The sequence below is a fragment of the Arachis ipaensis genome, chromosome B5 (assembly GCF_059453495.1).
Source record: "Arachis ipaensis isolate K30076 ecotype BB chromosome B5, ASM5945349v1, whole genome shotgun sequence".
Classification (NCBI taxonomy): domain Eukaryota; kingdom Viridiplantae; phylum Streptophyta; class Magnoliopsida; order Fabales; family Fabaceae; genus Arachis; species Arachis ipaensis.
In genome coordinates, this window is record NC_142440.1 from 5102306 (window position 1) to 5122770 (window position 20465).

The window sequence follows — 20465 nt, forward strand, 5'->3', positions numbered from 1 at the left end:
TTCCATGAGGGCAGCAGCGAAATGGAAGGAGGAACTCACGGCTGGCATCAGCAAAATGGGTGTACGGCTCAGTTCAGAATCCATCTCTCCTGTACCGCACACGAAATGTCACAAATTTGTGTGTACTGCACACGAATTGGGACAACGGCTAGGCTATAAAAACCCTTCGCCAGCAGAAGTAAACCCACATTTCTCACTCTCACTTCTTCTACCATTCTTTCTTTTCCGAAAATTCCACTCTCACAGGAGCTAGTTTCACTAATTTTTGGGTGTCATAATGGCATCTGAATATATTTATGTGGTCATATATCCCAATGGTGAAATTTCGTATACAGGTGAGGGAGTGACCTTTATGTGTGACGACCCACTTTGGATAATGATTTCCCCACAGTCGTGTCTGCAACAACTTAAAAATATGATTATGATGAACACTGGGCTGATTGGAAAAAAGGAGATCAGTACGCTCATTTACAGGATGCCCGTTGCTGTAGCTAATTCGTTTACATATCAGAAAATGCACATTAAATCTGACCAGCACGTGTCGATGATGTTTTCATATCATCGTAGCATCGGAAGCATCTATTCGATGGAACTCTGCGTGAAGCTCCAAGATGTGGGGGGCAGCTCATCTAGTTCGAATAACGTGGAGGAAATGCGAAATTCCGGTGCTGGTGAAGGCATTCCATTTTTGGACATAGGTAGGGGTCGTAGTCCGTCCTTTAATGCCTTCGTGGCCCCCGCCCAGAATACAGAAATACCTGACCGACGTCCCTTCCCGAATGTCCATGTTGCATATCCGGAAGGAATGGCCGACGGGTTGGCTGACTCATCTGAGGAAGACGAGATTGAGAATGATAGTGGAGAGGAAGCAGACGTTGTTCCGGAAATCCAACCGGTTCAGGGCGAAAGGGTCATCCCAAGTGTTATTGAACCGATCAATGTTGCAAGGGTCGGAGCTCTTTCCAGCGGCACCCCCGACCATTACCTGCACCTCAGTCTTGGTCCAATGAACTCGACAAATGCAGAGGACATACCCAGTAACTATGGTTTGACAGGTGAAATGGAGCTAGAGGTTGGCCTGAAATTCCTGACTAAGGATGCAGCAATGCTTGCTGTTAAGAACTACAACATACGTCGAAGTGCGGAATTCAAAGTAGTGGAGTCAGATCATACCAGGTATGTTTGTCGATGCAAACTTTTTGGTGACCAATGTTCCTGGATGGTGAGGGTTGCGAAGACGAGGGCGTCCAGATTTTGGGAAGTTCGAAAATACCAAGGGCCTCACACTTGTTTGGCGTCCGCGACTTCCCAAGATCATGCTCAACTGGATTCAAATGTCATATGCCAGCACATATTCCCCATGGTTCAAGCAGACGCAACGATTTCCATAAAAGTGTTGCAGGGGTCCGTGGAGTTGGCATACGGATACAAGGTGTCTTACAAGAAGGTTTGGCTAGCGAAGCAAAAGGCAATAGCGAGAATCTATGGAGACTGGGATGATTCTTATAACCAGTTACAGAGATACTTCAATGCGTTGCAAACCTTTGTTCCAGGTAAGCCTATCTATCGGATTGCATACTAGTTTTGTAATAGTTTTCATGCTCTTACGAATTTGCCATTTCGTCATAGGGACAATTGTTGACCTACAAACCCAACCATACTACGTCGGCAACACCCTCGATCGTGAAAGCGTCATGTTTCATCAAGTTTTCGGGTCATTCCCATCGTGTGTCGAGGCATTCAAGCACTGCAAACCTCTAGTTTCGGTTGATGGAACACACCTGTATGGTAAGTACACTGGTACCTTGTTGATGGGAATAGCACAGGACGGAAACAACAACATTCTTCCCATAGCTTTCGCGCTAGTGGAACGGGAGAACACAGATGCATGGTACTTCTATCTGACCAACTTAAGGAGACATGTGGCTCCGCAACCAGATGTTCTACTGATCTCTGACAGGCATGCTGCCATAAAGGCTGCGTTGGAGCGAGAGGGTTGTGGCTGGGAACACAATGTTTACTGTGTCCGACACATTGCGTCCAATTTCGCAACAAACTTCAAGAGTAAAGAAGCCAAAAGACATCTTGCGCGGCATACTCGAAGACCCAAGAGCAGGCACAGTACTACCTAGAGTTAATCAGCGCGGAGGATCCAGCCACGTCCCCGGCAATGATGGCTTGGATAAGAGGGTTAGAGCCACCGAAATGGCTCCAACACCGCGATGAGGGGCGCCGATATGGTCACATGACAACGAACCTTTCTGAGTGTATCAACTCCGTGATGAAGGGCACTCGTAACCTTCCGGTGTGTGCAATTGTGAAGTCCACGTACCACCGTTTAAATGCGTTGTTTGTCCAGAAGGGTCGGCAGGCAGAAGGACAGGTTGCATGTGGCCAGATGTTCTCACAGTTCTTGCAAAAGGCAATACTTGCCAACAGGGAGGGAATCACGCAGATGCTTGTCATATCACACGACAGGACGACATCGATCTTCACCGTCGATGAGATAGCCGGCGTAGGGTCTCAATCCAGATTCAGAGTATACCTCCAGCAAAGACGGTGTGACTGCGGCTACTTCCAGGCATTGCACTACCCATGTGCCCACGCGCTTGCAGCATGTGCCCATGCTAGGCTTGATTGGCAGTCATATGTCGATGATGTCTATCGGGTCGAAAATGTGTTCCGGGTATATCAGATGGAGTTTCCCCCATTGCCTGATGAGGAAGTGTGGCCACCCCACGAAGGACAACTACTCCGTCCTAATCCCCACCTGCGACGATCGATGGATGGCCAACCTGTGTCGACAAGAATTCGAAATGAGATGGACGACGTAGAGCCTGGACCGGGAAAGCGATGTGGAATTTACAGGCAACCAGGGCATACTAGGAGACATTGTCCTCATGTCACTAGCACTTAGCAGCGTGGCTGGGTCGGATATTGAGTGTTGTTATATTTTCAATTTATTTAAATTCTCGTATTTAGTCTTTCTGATGTGATATGTTTTAGAATTAAAGAGATGAATGGAATATTTTCTTTTCTTGTCAAATGATCACACACGTTTGCAACCAATACTACATGAACATTAACAAATAACCTTAAAACCATAAAACCAGTACTACATGAACATTGTCAAATGATCACACAAGTTTACAACACCGAATTTAATACATCACAACACAGATAACCGTAAAAAAGTTACAACCACGAAGTACTACACCATACAACATAATAAAGTACAAACGAAGGGAAAATACAACCATTGGACGATAAGAAATAACCTTAAAACCATAACGTGAACTAGTGATGGTGTCCAGCATGTCCCAACCTCCCACCTGTACCACATGAAGGTGCTTGAGTGTCGCGGCGGGGACGTCCTGGCTGTGCCTCCTCCCCTACATCATCAGCCCCCGCATATGATAAGCGACGGACTTCTAACAACGATGGCTCGAACGGGCGCATCTGGGATCCAGCCGTGTCACCTACAGAAACAGATCTCCTCCTTCCGACAAGGGGGTGACTACCTGAATCAGACGGTCGAAGTGCAAGTTCTAAGTCGGTGGGTGTGCGTGGTGATGCCTGGGAAGGAATGAATTGATCTAGGCCATCAAATAAAGATAAAAATTTTGTCCAACCAACTCGATCCATAGAGTCAATCAGGTCCTGTGTACCGCCCCCCTGCGATGAACCACCCTCCTCATAGGTACTATTGTAAGGCATATACTGATGGACCGTGGATGACTGAAAGGGGTCCTCTGCGACGAATGGCTGCGGGCAGTAGACATCTCCAGGGAAATTCACATCCACCGGTGGATGATCCTGCTGACTCCAAACATTAACCTGACCTGGATCCGGAACTGGAGTGTCTGGGACCTGCATCTCATCAGCTCCGACAGCCTGATGTCTTCCACGGCGGGAACGATGGCGTCTCCTGTCCTGCGGAACTGCTGGTAGCTGAACGACTGGGCCTCTACCGTACTCTGCCGGAGCCCCTCGCGGAATATCATCTCCTCGGGGATCATGGAAGGCCTCCGGGGGTGACAGAAACCTCTTTGTTCTCGAGCAATACCACCTGTAATAATCATGACTGGGATGCAAGGTATCTACGCTATCAATCTCTAGCCGATATGATACAGTCCATTTGTTTGCCCATACTTCAAACCATGTCTGCAGGCGGATGGGCCACCATCCATCGTCGTTGCGAGCCGACTGGCGATGGAAGGTGTCTATGTTTAATGGTGGGTTCGGTGGACCTTGTTTGCCGCCAAATTGCCGCATGACTCTATCGATGTTAACAATCTCGATCCAGCGGAACAGAATAAGTGGCACGACCGCCGTATAGAAATCCCCATGCGGAGCACCAAGAAAGTCCGCAGCCACCCTCGACAAAATACGTGCATCCCTGTACGGCATCCACACAAACTACCAAATCCAAATGTCATTTACACAGGTAGACTAAATTTCATGGGAAAAAACAATATCATGCGAGAGTGATGCAACAGGAATAGTTACCTCATCCACTTTCAAATTGTCCAACCTAAGCCGGTGCCTTTGTAGGCGTTGCTCGGCGTAGTCATTCTTTCCTCTCTTGCCCGCCCACCTGCGAAAGAACAGAGATCTTATAACCACATTTAAAAAATTACGCAGAGGAAATAAGAACACAAAGCACAAATACATAACATATGGAAGAAAAATTTCTTACGTTGTAGCTAACGAAAACGTGTATGGGCTCGTCACGTCCGGTGCCCAGAAAGGAAGCCTGAAGTATATCCAAGACATCAACAGTGTATGACAATCAGACATTCCCTCGACGTTATAATAAGTCGCTAGGCACATGCCTCTATACAACCAACAGAGCACGGCACTACCCCAACTATATGTACTAATGGCTTCATAGTTTGCCAGGAGAGGAAGATAACGTACGTGAACCGTGTTGTTCGCTTTGTCAGGAAGTAAAACGCCACCCAATAAATACATAATGTAACAACGTGCATACCGTACGAGGGCCTCATCGGGAGAGTCAAGAGGCATCTATTGCAGTCTACTCCTGAGCCACTTCAGTTTTATGTTATACTTCGTGGTCCCAACATGTCCGTCAGGAACTTCTCCAAGGAGTTCCTCACACCATTGCCAAATATCTCTCTGGTGGAACTTACTCCATGACCTCAGAGTGCCGCTGACCGGTTCACCGTCGATTGGTAACCCCACCTGCATGGTAACATCCTCCAAAGTGATAGTACACTCACCCCATGGGAGGTGGAATGTATGGGTCTCAGGACGCCATCTCTCCACAAGAGCGCTAATCATTGGGTTGTCGTACTCAAAATGCTTTATCAGAGACGCATAATAGAAGCCGGCTCTTCTTAGATACGGCTCCAGCATCTGCCTCCTAATCTCCATACTCGGATCTGCTTCGTCTACAGAGAAAACATCGACCAGCGTGCCATGCGGAGTCAACACACGTGCCGGCTGAAATTGAAATAGATCAAAACACAATTAAATAGTTTAAAACAATTATTTAAATTATTAACAAATTTTTTTTATTTTAATTAAAAAAATAAACTCACCTTAACATGTAAATGAGCAGAAATGTGAAATTCATCCAATCTATTAAGATTTTCTTCCACATTAATTCCACTTCTATTCATTTTTTTAATAATTAAATTACTCCTCGACTTCTCTTTTTTTTTCACCGAAGCAACCCACTACTTCACTTCTCCTTTTTACCTTTGCTTTGGTCCCCTCCCCTCCCACAACCTCCTTATATATGCTTCAAACTCACAACCCAACAATAAATTGCCTCACTTTCACCCAATGCATGCACGTACGGGAACTGCAAACTTGCTGCTTTGACTGTCCCCCACCCCATTTCGTGCCTGCCACACTTGAGGATGGCCATTTCGTGTGTGCCTACCATGAAATGCCCCAACTCGTGGATGACACACTTGATTTGGTCCATTTCGTGTATGCCATCAGTGAAGTCCTCCATTTCGTGCTTGCCATGCGTGTAATGGTCCAATTCGTGGACACCAAGCTTGAGTTGCTCCATTTCGTTTGTGGCAGGAACGAAATGGTTTGTGTCAGTGCCCTGATCCCATTTCGTGGACACCCTCCTTGATGTGTATACCATTTCCATTTCGTGGTTGCTCCTTGCGAATTTGGGGTGCGCATTTGCAGAAACATTTTCAACCATGCGCATTTTGGGAATTAAAGTTAAAGCCATGCGTATTTACGTAAAAAAGCCCCTTCCTCTCCTCCTGATTTCGAATCCTCTCCTTTAACCTATCGCTGCGTCGCGTTCCAATATAAACTGTCTCGGTTACACCACGCACGATGTTCTTTCAAGTTTTGGACGCTTCTATTTTTTAGGTTTCAGATGTGATTTTGTTAAATGTTTTGAATTTTTTTTTTGATGTTTTTTTTTGTTTTGAATGATTTTTTTAATAGTTTTATATGTTTCTTTTCTTAATTTTTGCATGTTTTTTTTCAATAATTTTAAAATTTTCGTTTTTGTTAGTTTTTTATTTCTAAAATAATTTTAAATATATCTTTTTTGTTATATTTTGGATGTTTCTATATCCTAAAGTGATGTATTTTCTATATCATAATTAAAAGAATTTTGAATAATCTTTTACAATAATTTTAGATGTTTTTTTGTTACGTTTTAAAAAATTTTTGGTGGTTGTTTTTTTTTTTTTTTTTTTTCTTTTTGCATCACCTTCTGTCATTTGCAACTACTTGTGAGGTCACAAACGTGGTAATACAATCCCCTCTTTTTTTCTTCCTCCATGTTTAGATGTTTATTTTTTTTAGATTTTGGATAATTTTTTTTAACTGTTTTAGATGTTTTTTTCTCTTAATTGTCAAGTATTTTTTTTATATTTTAAAATAACTTCCAAAACTTAACAAAAACATCTAAAATCATAGAAAAATAACATTTGAAACAAAAATAACATTCAAAAGAAAAAACATATAAAATCTAACAAAAAATTATATATAATTATTATACTTTATACTAAAACTTTCATAAGTGATCCGGAGAAGAAGAAGAAAAAATGTGGAGAGAGATAAGAGAGAGAAAAATGCAGAGAGAAGAGAAAGAGAAGAAGAGAGGTGAGTAGAACGAGAGGATACGTGTTATTTGAACGTAAAATTAGTTTTTTAAATTTTAAAATAAATTTTTTTAAAAAATTAAATATTTAGTTTTATATAACGTTGATTTTTTAGACTTTCACTTTAAAAAAAAAAAAACTAACCAAAACAAAATTGCAATATTTATGGAATTAAAAATTATTTCTGACAAATGATACAAAACGAGATATGAATTCGTATTTTTAAATTAACTTAATTAAAAATATCTAAAAAATATACCTGAAGATATGAATTAGCACATAATTCCCTTAATTAATCCGCCTCTAGAAACCATCATAGATACAAACAAAAAGGAAACACGATAGCTTCCCGGAAAAAAAAAATAAAAAAAAATCTGACAGCTAAAAATATTATTTTTGGTGAAAAGTTAGTTTCATTTCAGTCTCTTTTTAGAAAAAAATAGAATTTTAATGAATCTCAGCTCAGCTCATCTTTAAACTTCTCGCTATCACTTATTAATTAAATAAATCTTAATTATTTATTTATTATAATTTGTATTAATAATTCTAATTTAAAAACATAAACTATAACAAAAAATCATACTCTTTTATATAAATATGAGAATAAGATACTTCACTATTAAAAAATAATAAGTAGTTGTTTTAATATAGCACCAAATCTCTAAATTTTTTAGTCTTTATTTATTTATTTATTATTTATTTATTTCTCTTTTTTTCCCTTATCATTTTTCTTCTCAAATAATTAAAACTACCACTATAATCACTGTAATTATAATTTTTGTTGCTAGTTAATAATAATAATTTTGAAGTAGAGGATTAAAATAAGATAAATAAAATATTTAAAATAAAAATAGAACACTTTAAATATTAAAGAAAAAATTAAGACTTAGTCCAAACGATAAAAACTAAAAAAATATTTTATTTTTTCAAAGTTAGGAGTAAGACTCAAACTTGCGATCTTTAGGTGAATATGGAGAGATTATGTCATTTGAAATATAGTTTATTGACGAATAATATTTTATCTTATTAATAAGAGTTTTGACAAATAACATGAAAAAATTAATTTTAATGCATTATTGATGTTCAACAATTTTACACATGCATTTAATTAGGGACGACAGCAAACATAATTTTTTTTATATTGACAACATAAATAATTAATAAATATAATTAGATGATTGTATAAAATAATTTATACTATCAATATATTAAAATTAAATTCTAATTTAAATTAAAAAATTTTAAAATTTAAATAGATATACACATCTCTAATTTACATTGATAACAAAATTGGTTACTATGTAAACTAAAAGGCAAGTTATCAAAATAAATTGTTTGCTCATCAATATTATCAAATTTCAACTTTTAAACATTGCATATGGAAATGCAACTTTCACATATCTATAAAAATCGTGAGAGAAGTAGGGCAGATTAGGTATTATACGTAAACTGCTAGAGGGGTATAGCGGTTTACGTTGGAACACAGAAAAGAAGAAACCACGACACACCTTCAGTAGTTTCCTCACGAACGCCAAAATTACATAAATCGCGAGAAGGGTATAGCGGTTTATACTTGCCTGGAGATGCATATAAATACCAAGCAAGAAGGAGTGGTGTGATGGTAGATGGTCATTTTCACAAATTTACAAATGGATAGTGGGGAGAATTTTTGGTTCAAGTCCATTGCTTTGAAAAAATTCAAAAAAGCAAAAGGCACGGTGTTAAGTTCATTGATAGAGAATCGGTAAGTATTTTTATCCGGTCAACAAATACATTGTCAGAGCTAAAGATGAGTATATTGCAAAAGGCGAGGTTGTGTGGGACCAAGTGGGTGAAGAAGTTGTTCTGCAAGATTTCAATTGCGGTTGTGTCAACTGGTGTGAAGTATAAAACATTTGTGATAGGGTCGGACGAAGACATGCAGCTTTTGTTTCATTGTCGGCGAAATTTTTTGGAAGTGAGAATACACGAGCTGTATGCCAAGTTGGAAGATGGCGTCGATAGTTCTGGGACATCAGCGCCGAATCCTCAGTCGACAACGGTGGGGGGTGCTTCTACCTCGATGCCTGTCGTTGCACTTGGTTGTCTGTTGGCTGATCCTCCATCTATTGCAGTTGGGATAGCTAGATTACCCCATATGATTCTGGGTATTTTAGGTGACGATGAACCGGATCGGGTTGAAAATACGATGCAAGAGGATGATTCGGACGAAGTGTCTGCTCACATCGTGGGGGACAGTGACAAGGAACTCCGAGGGTCCCACCTACACATCAGGGGCCATCTAGTTTCAGGACACAGCAACATTCTCCACATTTATCAATGTTAAACTTGAAAGTCGTCGGCTAGCAACCGGACATAGATCCTACTTTTGGAGGTCAAGGATTACATGAGGGACATCCTTCTGTGGAATTTCAGATTGATCAATCTTTCCAAACTAAGGAGGAAGTTGTGTTGAGTGTAAAGGATTATAGCATCCGCCGTGGAATTGAGTACAAGGTGATAGAGTCAGATCATCTCAAGTAACATGAGAGATGTAAGGAGTTTGGTAAAGGTGGCATGTGGTTGATTCACATCACACTTCAGCAACGAAAGAGTACTTGGGAGTTAGAAGGTACAACGGATCTCACACTTGCTTGGCTACATCGATTTCAAGCGATCACTGACAGCTTGATCATCATGTCATTTGTGCGAGGATATTTCCGATTGTTAGAGCCGATAAGCGGTTACGATAAAAAGTGTTGCAAGAACCTACTAATTCAGGCCTAGTTACAGGAAGGTCTGGATGGCAAAACAGAAGGTCGTTGCACAGATCTACGGGAATTGGGAAGAGTCGTATGCCGAGTTGTCCCGTTGGATCCTTGGTGTGCAATCCACAATGAATGAAACCGTGGCGTTGTTGAAGACTTCTCCGGTGCATGTTGGTAATCAAGTTGACGAATCTACCGTGTACTTTCATCGTCTTTTCTGGACATTTCCTCCATGCATTGAGGCATTTCGACATTGCAAGCTACTGGTCAGCATCGACGAGACTCATTTGTATGGGAAGTACGGCGGTATTTTGCTTCTGGCTATTGCGCAAGATGGTAACTCGAATATCTTGCCCATTGTCTTTGCAGTTGTGGAAGGGGAGAATGTAGAGTCCTGGGTTTTTTTCTTATCCAACTTGCGTCAACATGTGACTCCGCAAGAAGGTATTCTGGTGATCTCTGATAGGCACAATGACATTAAGGCGGCACTGGAGGCACCTGACAGTGATTGACTACCACCTCATGCATATCGAGCGTTTTGTATTCGTCACGTTGCATCTAATTTTTTCCTCAGTTTCAAGGGTCAGGATGCGAGACGGCTAATTTATGGATCAGCCACTCTCTGGATACTCAAAACAGAATCAACTTTATTGTCCCAATGCAAATGCCATGTCTGAAAATAACTCAGGAACCACTTATCTCCACTCCTACCGTCCTTGTCATGAAGCTAGTCTATGTTCAGGGTTGGTTCAGGCACATGTTGTATGCCATTGAGCTGTGGAAACACCCTATCCACTTTATGTCACTCATTCACGACAAAATATATCAGGCTAGTGACCACCCGCCATAACCGACTGTGTTCCTCAGCTAGAATCTCAAGATGAACAACCGCAAGCACGTCAAGTGTAGCATAAAGCTCCCACACAATCTGCAAATGACAACAGAATCTACCATTAGTACACTATATACAGCTATGTCGACGAACGAGTAATGAAACTTCAAAACAGACACAAACAACTTACATCTCAACCACCCAACCGGTCTAATGCAAGGCAAAAACTGGATGATTCTTTGCTCCTTTCGATCGGATGTCGGTAAATAAGTGGCCCACCTGAAGGATGACAATGTCATATGAATAAATAATCCAGGATCTCAAAAGTTAATAACCGGCAAACAAATAATGAAAGCCTAAGTGCATAAACTGATACCTGGATACCAATGGAAAAGAAAAGTCGTCAAATCCATGCGGTCTGAGAGTAGGGAACTGCCAGAATATCCAAGACTATAGTAGCTGGAGGGGGCCTGCCAAGTTCATGACATTTCTATTGGCCACCCGACACATGCATCGATATAGCCATGCCAACGCAGCCGAACCCCAACTATAAATTCCCAACTCATCAAGCCTCACCACAAACGGCAACCACCGTATAGGTACCAGATTTACACTCTTGTCACCAAACAACTGAGTGGATAGCAGCATCATAATGTACGCACATGCGTATATGCGTACGGTATCTTCAGTCACATCCGCCGGTAGCACCCTGAACCTCTCATAGAACTATGTGAAGTGGACTGTGGACTGTGAACTGCTTTACCTTATTTGGTGGCGGAAGCTCGCCAAATAACTCCTGAAACTACTCCCAAGCCGGTCTGCCATCATCCATCAACTGGTCAAAATCTATGAGGCACCTAGATACAGCCTTTCCATCAACGGACAACCCCAGTTGATATGCCACATTCTGCAGCGTGATGGTATACTCCCCAAACGACATATGAAAGGTGTATGTCTCAGGACGCCACCTCTCAATGAATGTGCTGACCAGGAGCTCATCCAACCAGAACTAACGCATATTCAGCCTAGCCAGATGGTACAAACCAACTCTCTCCAAATAGGGTATGATCCTATCATGCAAAGGCATATTGTGTTGCCTCCAAATGTTGTAGATACACCTATTTGGCTGCATGATGTAAGAAAAAAATCACACCAAATAAAATTTCAATACTTACAAGTTTAAACCATAAATTATAATCGGACACAAAAACTACAAATTTTTTGTCTATCTAATTTTGACTAAAATTTTAGATACACTTCACTTACCATTATTTTTCAAGCTAATTTTATTAAAATAGAGAAACAACACTTATGAACTTTTACATAAAATTTTGTTTTATAGATCTAAACGTATTTTATAACAAGCGAAAAGTCTCCAACTTTTTTAAATTTATAAGTCCTACGTTATAAAATTTAAAGTTTAAAATTTAAATTTTAAGACTTAAATCTTAAATTTTAAATAATAAAATACTAACTTTAAGTTCTATTTCTAAAATTTTAAGTCTTAAACTTCAAATTTTAAATTATAATTTTTCTAATTTTAAAATTTCAAATTTTAAATTTTAAATTTAAAATTTAAAATTTAAAATTTTAGTTTTTAAATATTATATTTAAAAAACATCTATTAAAAGGACATTTGAAGATTTTTTAAGTTTAATTAGAATTTTTATATTATTTTTAATTTTATAATTAAATTATTTTTGTGTTAAAAATATTAAAATTAATAGCATATTTATTTTAAGAAATATACGGGAAAAGATTTAATTTAAATATTAATTATAGATATTTTTAATACATAAAAAATTATTTTATTAATTTTAATTTTTTATGTTGATAATAATTTAATTATATAGAAAATAATAAAAAAATAATTTTAAAAAATATATAAAAATTTAATTATAAATTTAATGAAGAGGGACTGATTTTTTGTTTTAAATATAAAGAGGAGTTTCCTTCAGTTTTGCAATTCCATTCTATTTCGTTTTGTTTCTGCTCGTTTGTGTGAAATTGGAGAAAAAGAATCAACAATGGATTCGTTCACTTCGTTCTTCGATTCAAGAAGCCGCCGATGGAACTACGACACTCTCAAGAACTTCCGCCAAATCTCTCCCGTCGTTCAGAATCACCTCAAGCTGGTAACGCTATATTAAACCCCTTTCTGCTTCCCCTAACTCCTTGTTCTTTTCCACAATCACCAAATCGTTTTTCCTATATTCCGTTGAAATTTCTATCTTAAAGCCTGATTTCTTATGCTTTTTGCATTAGGATTCTATCAATTTAGTTCTTCCGTTAATTACCGCTTTGAAAGATGCTTATTTCTAGGGTTTGAAGATTTGAGAATCACTTGTTCCCAATAATGTTCGATTCTCTTTGGATAACATTGGGTATACCTAGATTTTAGAATTGTGCCACCCATCAAGTTCCTTTCTTTTGTACCACATTTAGAACGAGACCGTTTCTCGCAATTTGTATTCAATTTGTTGAATTTTCTAATTTCTGCTTGTCAATTGTAATTTATGTATGTATTGTGTTGTGATTCATTGATTGATTTGTAGGTTTATTTCACACTCTGTTGTGCCGTGGTTGCTGCGGCCGTTGGGGCTTACCTGCATGTTCTTTGGAACATTGGCGGTTTTCTTACGTCAGTTGGATGCATGGGAACCATGATCTGGTTGCTCTCAACACCTCCATCTGAAGAGGCACGAAACATTTTGCTCTTGTGATCTTCTATTTGTTTCATTTCATGTTTTTTTGCAATTTATTGTTACTTACAGAGCCCTTTGTTATTTTTTAATATGTGTAGCAAAAGAGGGTCTCTTTGTTGTTGGCATCAGCCCTGTTTCAGGGAGCCTCCATTGGCCCGTTGATTGATTTGGCCATTGAAGTTGATCCAAGGTGTGCTACTGCTACCATAACATTGTGTCATTTTTTACTATGATCTTTTGGGAACGCTTTTTTGTTTTCGGTTCAATATCAATGATGAGGTTATTGAATTACTTTAGGTAGCGTTTGGTGTAGAGACAGAGACGAAAAGACTGAGACTGAGAGACAGAGACTAAGAGACAGGATTGAAATAAATCTCAGTATTCTGTTTGGTGCAAAATGGGAGACAGGAATTGAAACAAGATTGAAACTCTAATTCAATTTGTATAAAGGGTAAAATTGGAATTAATTAATTGAAATGAAAGTATTTTAGGTATAAAATGTTATTAAAGTTTTAGTCTCTATCTCTAAAAATTTCAGTCCCCTGTGTCCCTACTTTTTGGAAGTACTGAAATACTGAAATTTTAAAGACAGAGACAGAAATTTTAGTACCAGTCTCTGAACTAACAAACACGATACTGAGTCTCAGTCTCTCAGTCTCTGTCTCAGTACCTCAAAACAAACACTACCTTAGGGATTGTATTCATATTCCCTACTAGAATTTTGATTAGAGAGATTCCCCAACAATTCCCACCTTTATTTTTTCCTTCGTTTGACAACTATTTCTCTATACTTAGAGTACTGTGGCTATTGGGATAAATTCATGATATATTTTTCTTTGCTACAGCATCATCTTTACTGCATTTGTGGCAACTTCTTTGGCCTTTGCATGTTTCTCGGGAGCAGCTTTGGTTGCAAGGCGCAGGGAGTATTTGTACCTTGGTGGCCTGGCTTCTTCTGGTTTGTCCATTCTTCTCTGGTTGCACTTTGCGTCTTCTATCTTTGGAGGTTCATTAGCTCTCTTTAAGTTTGAGGTGAGGACTTGGCGATTCAAATATCTTTTTTTGCAACAAAGTGAGGTTCTTATATAGTGTTTGTTTTGCAACTTGTGCAGTTGTATTTCGGGCTTTTGGTGTTTGTCGGCTACATTGTAGTAGACACTCAAGAAATAGTTGAGAGAGCACACTCTGGTGATCTGGATTATGTGAAGCATGCTTTGACCTTGTTCACTGACTTAGCTGCCATCTTTGTCCGAATTCTCATTATCTTGGTGAGTTTGATCATTGAACAGCTCGCCCTTTTCGAGTTTTACCTCTATTCTTCGTTTTCGATTCTGCTGATGAATTCATACTGACAGAATTATTATTATTATTTGTTCTGCATATTTTTTCAGGTGAAGAATTCAGCCGAGAGAAATGAGAAGAAAAAGAAGAGAAGAAACTAAATCAACCAGGAGTGAATATGTGGAGATGCCCATAAAAGCTGTCTAAACGGCTGCCCAGTTAGAACTTGTTACAGATGTGAAGTTAATTTGTCGTGTTTATCTGACTAAACCATTAGCACTACATGTTGTTATGTTTTTTTTTTTTTTTAATGGTTTTTAATAATGGATAACCAGATGTAGTAGAACCTTAGTGCTATGTTTTTATCGTGGAACATGATGTAGAGATATTTGTGTACATGTACACACTAATGTTACACATATGGATTTAAAAACTCGATCATTTTTTACCTGGCTGCTATACAAAGAACTTGCTGCTTATTTGTGAATTAGAAGTAGAACACATCCGATGCCTATTAAGAAACAGTGTATGTTTGCGTTAACTTTTGAAACAGATGCTATTAGTATGAATGTGTATTTTACATAATTAATTTTGATTAAAATGGGATTGGTGTCAATGTGATTTGTCTTTGCATTTCTTTTGATTTTTTGTCAAAGAAAACGAGTATTATTTGGATGATATTAGCTAAAATTATGTTGAAATGTATAATTATTAAAATGGATATAATTTATATGTTATGGGTTAAAAAAATAAAAAAAACATGTGTATGCAATTTTCATAAGGTAAATTAATTTTGAAATAATTAAGATTAAGATGTATGAATAATGCAAGTATCATGTGTAAATAAGTGTAATATTATACACTACTAAAATCATCCGCCAATAACTGAGTGTTGCTAATTTGATGGGTTACTCTGTCGATTAATTGATCCAGTGGACGAGACAGGTCACCTTGGCAGAATTTATAATTCCTTCTTCCAATATTGATCTAGCTACAACTACGAGTTTTAACCAGATATTGTTCCCTCATTCTTTCTCTAACCATTGCAATTCGATCAAGCATACCATGAGACTGATAGATGCCCCAGATAGGGTTATGTAGTTACTAGTATTATTTGGTTCTATCTGAAAAAGATGATGAGCTGTAATCTTTGCAAGAAAGGCACCCCAGATGTTTCCTGTTCCTAATGATTTCATGCTCTTCAACAACTCAAGTGCTTCAACAAGATACCCAGAGCGGCTCAAAAGATCCACCATACATGCATGGTGTTCAATCAGAACTAATTGAACTGGAAATTTTTTTTCTGTGATCTATCAGACCAGAGTGGCTACAACTCTGGCTAAGGCTGCTGTAAGTGTGACAGAATTTGGTGTAATTCCTCCATTAACCATCTTCTGAAACAGCAAGAGTGCTTCCTAACTTCCTCTCCATTTCCGTACATCCCATAACACGATATCATGGTAGTCCACGTAACCACGTTCATGTGGCGCATTGTCCTGAAAACTTTCTCTGAATCATTCAAGCATCCACATTTCCCATACATGTCTATTAAGGCATTACCAACGGGAGCATCCACATCAAACTCGAAGTTCTTAACAACGTAGCAGTGAACTTCTTTGCCTTTCATCAAGTCTCCTTCCCTCCCACAAGCAATCAAAACGCTAGGAATAGACATGGAATCCATCTTCCCCCCATTTGCAAGCAGCATTTTTCTGAAACAATGGATAACACGCAAATATAATTCAACCCTTAGAAACCCCGAAATCATCAAATTCCATGCCACAAAGTCCCTACAAAGCATCTTGGAAAACACCAAGTATGCGTTTGTTATCCCTCTGCATTTCACATAAAACTCGAACAAAGAACTAGCCACAACAACATACCTTTTATAGCCAAGTCTTATCACCCAACCATGACACACCTTACCAAAACAATAATCACCTACTCCTACACAAGCCTTAAAAAGCTGAGGCAATGTATAATGATCTAGGCCGAGATTACAGCGCTTGAACTCGCCAAAAATAGCTGAAGCATTGGAATACAAGGAAGCTTCATTATACGAGGCAATCATGATGTTCCATGAATGCATGTTTCTTATGGTTATTGTGTCGAACACCCTCCGTGCATAACAGAGAAGGCGCAATCTACAATAAGCTAGCAAGAGATCGGTCTGAAGAGTGAAATGTAGAAGCAATCCTTTGAGAATAGTTTGGACGTGACATTGCTTAGCTTGCAAAACTGCGAAATGGCACACAACTTCGGAGCAAAAACGACAACTTCAAAGCTATGTTCCAACATATTTCGATTGTGTCATAGATTCTTCCTATAACAAAAAAAAACTTATGACTATGTAAAAGATTGGTCAATTATATCAAAAAGTCTAAGTTTATCATTCAATGGTATTATAATTGGAAAAGAATAGAGCTTTTTTTAATTATTGATATCCACGATAGGCCAGGCATTATTAATTAATAAAAGAACCCCAACAATAACTCAAAATGAAAGTGCATAAAAAAATTAAAAACAAAAATCACGCAATAATAATTGATACTAAAAATCAACATCAAATCCATCCTAGCTGTATTCAAGGGAGACAAAATTATATTATACATATGTTGCACTTGTACAACTTAATTTCCTTTCACCTAAAACAAAAGTAAAAATAAAAGCTTAATTGATTGTTATTTGTTAAGATGAAAAGACGAAGCACATATATATAGAGGGCAGGTTTTATGTGGTTGAAATAAAAACTTGTTCAAAAATCAAAAGTGTTGCACTCAGGTATAGTGCGTGTTGATACATGTATTTGGACATCCATTTTAAAAATTAAAAAAAAATTAGTGGATGAAGACGAAGCTAACGATGGGTTAAAGTTAACTTTTATGTCATTTGTGGAGTAAGACCATAGAACATTACCATGGTATGAGGCAAATCCGAAAAAGCTAAATGCTTCGGATACATCATATATTGGACAAAGTCTTCTATTTTTGCATTTATTTATTTATTTCATTTGCATAATGCATAAACTGTATATGTTATTTATTTATTCCTTTGGATGGGTGGTGTGTTGCATTACATCATTGCATTAACTCCAAATTGCAAATGTTTCAAAGATGATGTACCTTGGCTTTAGTCCTTCCGTAAAGTCACTCCCACGTTGGTCCGTTGGATGGAAAAATAAACCATGTACTGCTGGAATGGAATATATGTAGACGAAAGAATAAAGGGGCACTAATATTATGCAATTTTTAGGTACAAAAGAGTCATATTAGGTTGCAAAAGTTGGCCAATAATAACTTAAATTATAAGAGAAAAATGTTATTTAATACTGTTCTTGTGTTTAATACATTTAATGAACAAAGAGGGTAGGGCGTGTATTTTTGCCAAGTTTTTTTTATAATGGCACATTATTTTGAAATCCAAGTTAAGATTTTTTTAAAAAACTATTTTACCATTCAAATGCTTTTATAAGACTTCAAATACATATATTTAATTTGTAGTATTGGCGAGATTTTTTTTTTTTCTCTCACTAAACTCATAATATTAGAACTTAGGCGGCATTTGTTTCTAAGAACAGGACAAGATAAGACACTGAAAATAGGACAGGATAAGACACTGATAAATAGAAACATAAAATTTTGTGTTCTTGTATTCTATTTGGTGATAAATTAAAACAAATTATGAAAATTTAATTTATTTTTATTTTTTTATTCAAAAATTTGAGATGAAAAATATAACAATAAAAAATATAATTATGAAAAATTAACAAAAATAATGAAAAAAATAAAAAATAAGTTGTGTCCCTTGTTAGTGTTTCTGTGTCCTTCCTATCAGTATGGACACAAAATACATTAATTCAGTGTTTTTGGATACATTATCTCTGTCTATGTCTCTTCTATTAAACACAATTTTATATCTCACTATCTCTATCTCAATGTCCTGTTTTTATAAACAAACGCAGCATGGTAATATTATTGAAATTCTAGTTTTGTGGGAAAGGCCACCATCAATCCGACTCAATCTTGCTCATATATACCCAAATGGACCTAATATTACTTTAATTTATAGGGCGGTTACATCTAGTTTGTCCTTTATAATTGGCCAACTATTCCAACCCCAAAATCCTATGATTATGATTAACACTACTGAATAAATAATTTTTATTCATCTTCATCTCATACTCTTCTTGTCCAAATATATACAATTTATCCGTTACATTCATTAATCAATTAATTATACACTAATTATGAAATATTAAACTAAATAAAAAAATCATCAAAAGTGATAGCTAAGCATAGAAAAATAAGAGTGATAATTGAGATGAATGAAATTAGAGTAATGATTAGAAGTATATATATATATATATATATATATATATATATATATATGAAAACAAAACTTTTGTTATTTAAAAAATAGAAAGATAATCAGAAGATGCATTAAAACTCCTAATCATTTTTCATAAAATTAATTACTCAAAATAAAAAAATGTATTTTTGTTAAAGTGAATATTGAATGGGATGGAAATGTGTGAAAGATGCCAAAACAGTTTGTAATAAAAGAATAGAAACAAAATGGATGAAAATGAAATACAAATATATTGATAGCATTTCTATAAACAACACATACATATATACAGTTGGTTAGAGCGATACTTTTTTTTTCTCTTATTTACTAATCTTGAGTATTTAATAACTATATCAGGATATCTTGAGTTATGTCTTCCGTAGAATTTTCAATATTAGTAAAAATGTCTGATAATAGAAGAATATAAGTAATATAAAATAAACAAATAAATAAAAGCCACTCTTCACTCATAGTTTCACAAGGCAGTGAAGGGGTAGGTGTAGAATAGCGTGAACCATGATGCTTAGCCAAGAAAAAAAGATTGTGTGAAATATCAAATATGCCACATTCATATTCATGATATAAGGTGGGTGCCTACGTAATATATGTGGGTTTTAGATTGTTCACACCTTCAATCCAATAAAAGATAACCACATTGCATTACATGTTGATTCTTAATGAATTGGTTTTTTCTTTTTATTTTTTATTTCTTTTTTTTTCCGATTTAAGAGTTTGTGCTACTGCTCCCACCTCTTTTTGCTTAGACTTTTGTTCCGAGAATTACTTGAAATTTGGTTGCTTTGGATCTGAACGTGAGATTCAGACTCTTTTTCGCGCAACGTACGACGTCTACTGGTATTGAAGTGGATGCTTAAATTAGTAAGGATTTAAGTAGGTTTTTAGTAGATTGGGTTCGAAGAATATTTGAAGGTAGCAAGATATTTATAAGTATAAACGTAAAGTCAATAACCACCCTTTGAGTAGTTTCACCTTTGATGGTAGATCGATTACTCCTTTTTGTTAGGAAGGTTGTTGAAATCTCCTTTTTAGATGAGTAAGAGAGATTGTAGTAATTAGTTAAGATTTATCTTATTTGAATGAGTCGGGCCAAGTTGGCGCTGTGTGGGCCGACCTTTATGAGGTCAGATAGGTCCCAGAGTGTGGTTTGGACTCTTACTCTGTAGACTGGGCTTTTAATTATTTTAGGTTTGGCTAAATTGTGGGCCAGTGCATGAATAATGCTCCCTGTTCGAGGTCGAGATTTATGAAGTCGGATTCGAGCAATCAGATGACCAAGTCGAAATGTTGAGTTGTGGAGAAGTTGTTTAGTAGTTTGAGGTCTGAAGCAAATAAGATTGGTTGACTTGACGTGATTTGAATATTGTAATGTTTTTTTAACGTTACTCTGTAACTATTTGTACAATTTTTTTCGTGCGCTAGTTTT

General features: G+C 37.2%; 4 protein-coding genes across 4 annotated transcripts; 3 read left to right on the forward strand and 1 right to left on the reverse strand.

Annotated features, from left to right (window-relative positions):
• The first annotated feature begins 586 nt into the window (after positions 1-586).
• LOC107640005 (uncharacterized) lies at positions 587-2917 on the forward strand. Its single transcript, XM_088486688.1, has 3 exons — positions 587-1553; positions 1630-2015; positions 2105-2917. The coding sequence occupies exons 1-3, from the start codon at positions 587-589 to the stop codon at positions 2915-2917; spliced, it is 2166 nt and encodes a 721-aa protein (XP_088342814.1).
• A 6974-nt stretch (positions 2918-9891) lies between these two features.
• Positions 9892-10368, forward strand: LOC148563255 (uncharacterized). Its single transcript, XM_088486689.1, has one exon. It carries the CDS (start codon positions 9892-9894, stop codon positions 10366-10368), a length of 477 nt encoding a protein of 158 aa, XP_088342815.1.
• A 2234-nt stretch (positions 10369-12602) lies between these two features.
• On the forward strand, positions 12603-15107 carry LOC107642601 (bax inhibitor 1). The gene is made up of 6 exons (XM_088488945.1): positions 12603-12823; positions 13244-13387; positions 13492-13583; positions 14239-14425; positions 14506-14661; positions 14785-15107. The coding sequence occupies exons 1-6, from the start codon at positions 12716-12718 to the stop codon at positions 14833-14835; spliced, it is 738 nt and encodes a 245-aa protein (XP_088345071.1). The 5' UTR covers positions 12603-12715; the 3' UTR covers positions 14836-15107.
• A 345-nt stretch (positions 15108-15452) lies between these two features.
• On the reverse strand, positions 15453-17269 carry LOC107641643 (putative pentatricopeptide repeat-containing protein At3g25060, mitochondrial). Its single transcript, XM_088488946.1, has 2 exons — positions 16558-17269; positions 15453-16386 (listed from the first exon to the last, which is right to left on the reverse strand). Exons 1-2 carry the CDS (start codon positions 16761-16763, stop codon positions 16014-16016), a joined length of 579 nt encoding a protein of 192 aa, XP_088345072.1. The 5' UTR covers positions 16764-17269; the 3' UTR covers positions 15453-16013.
• Between the last annotated feature and the right edge of the window lie 3196 nt (positions 17270-20465).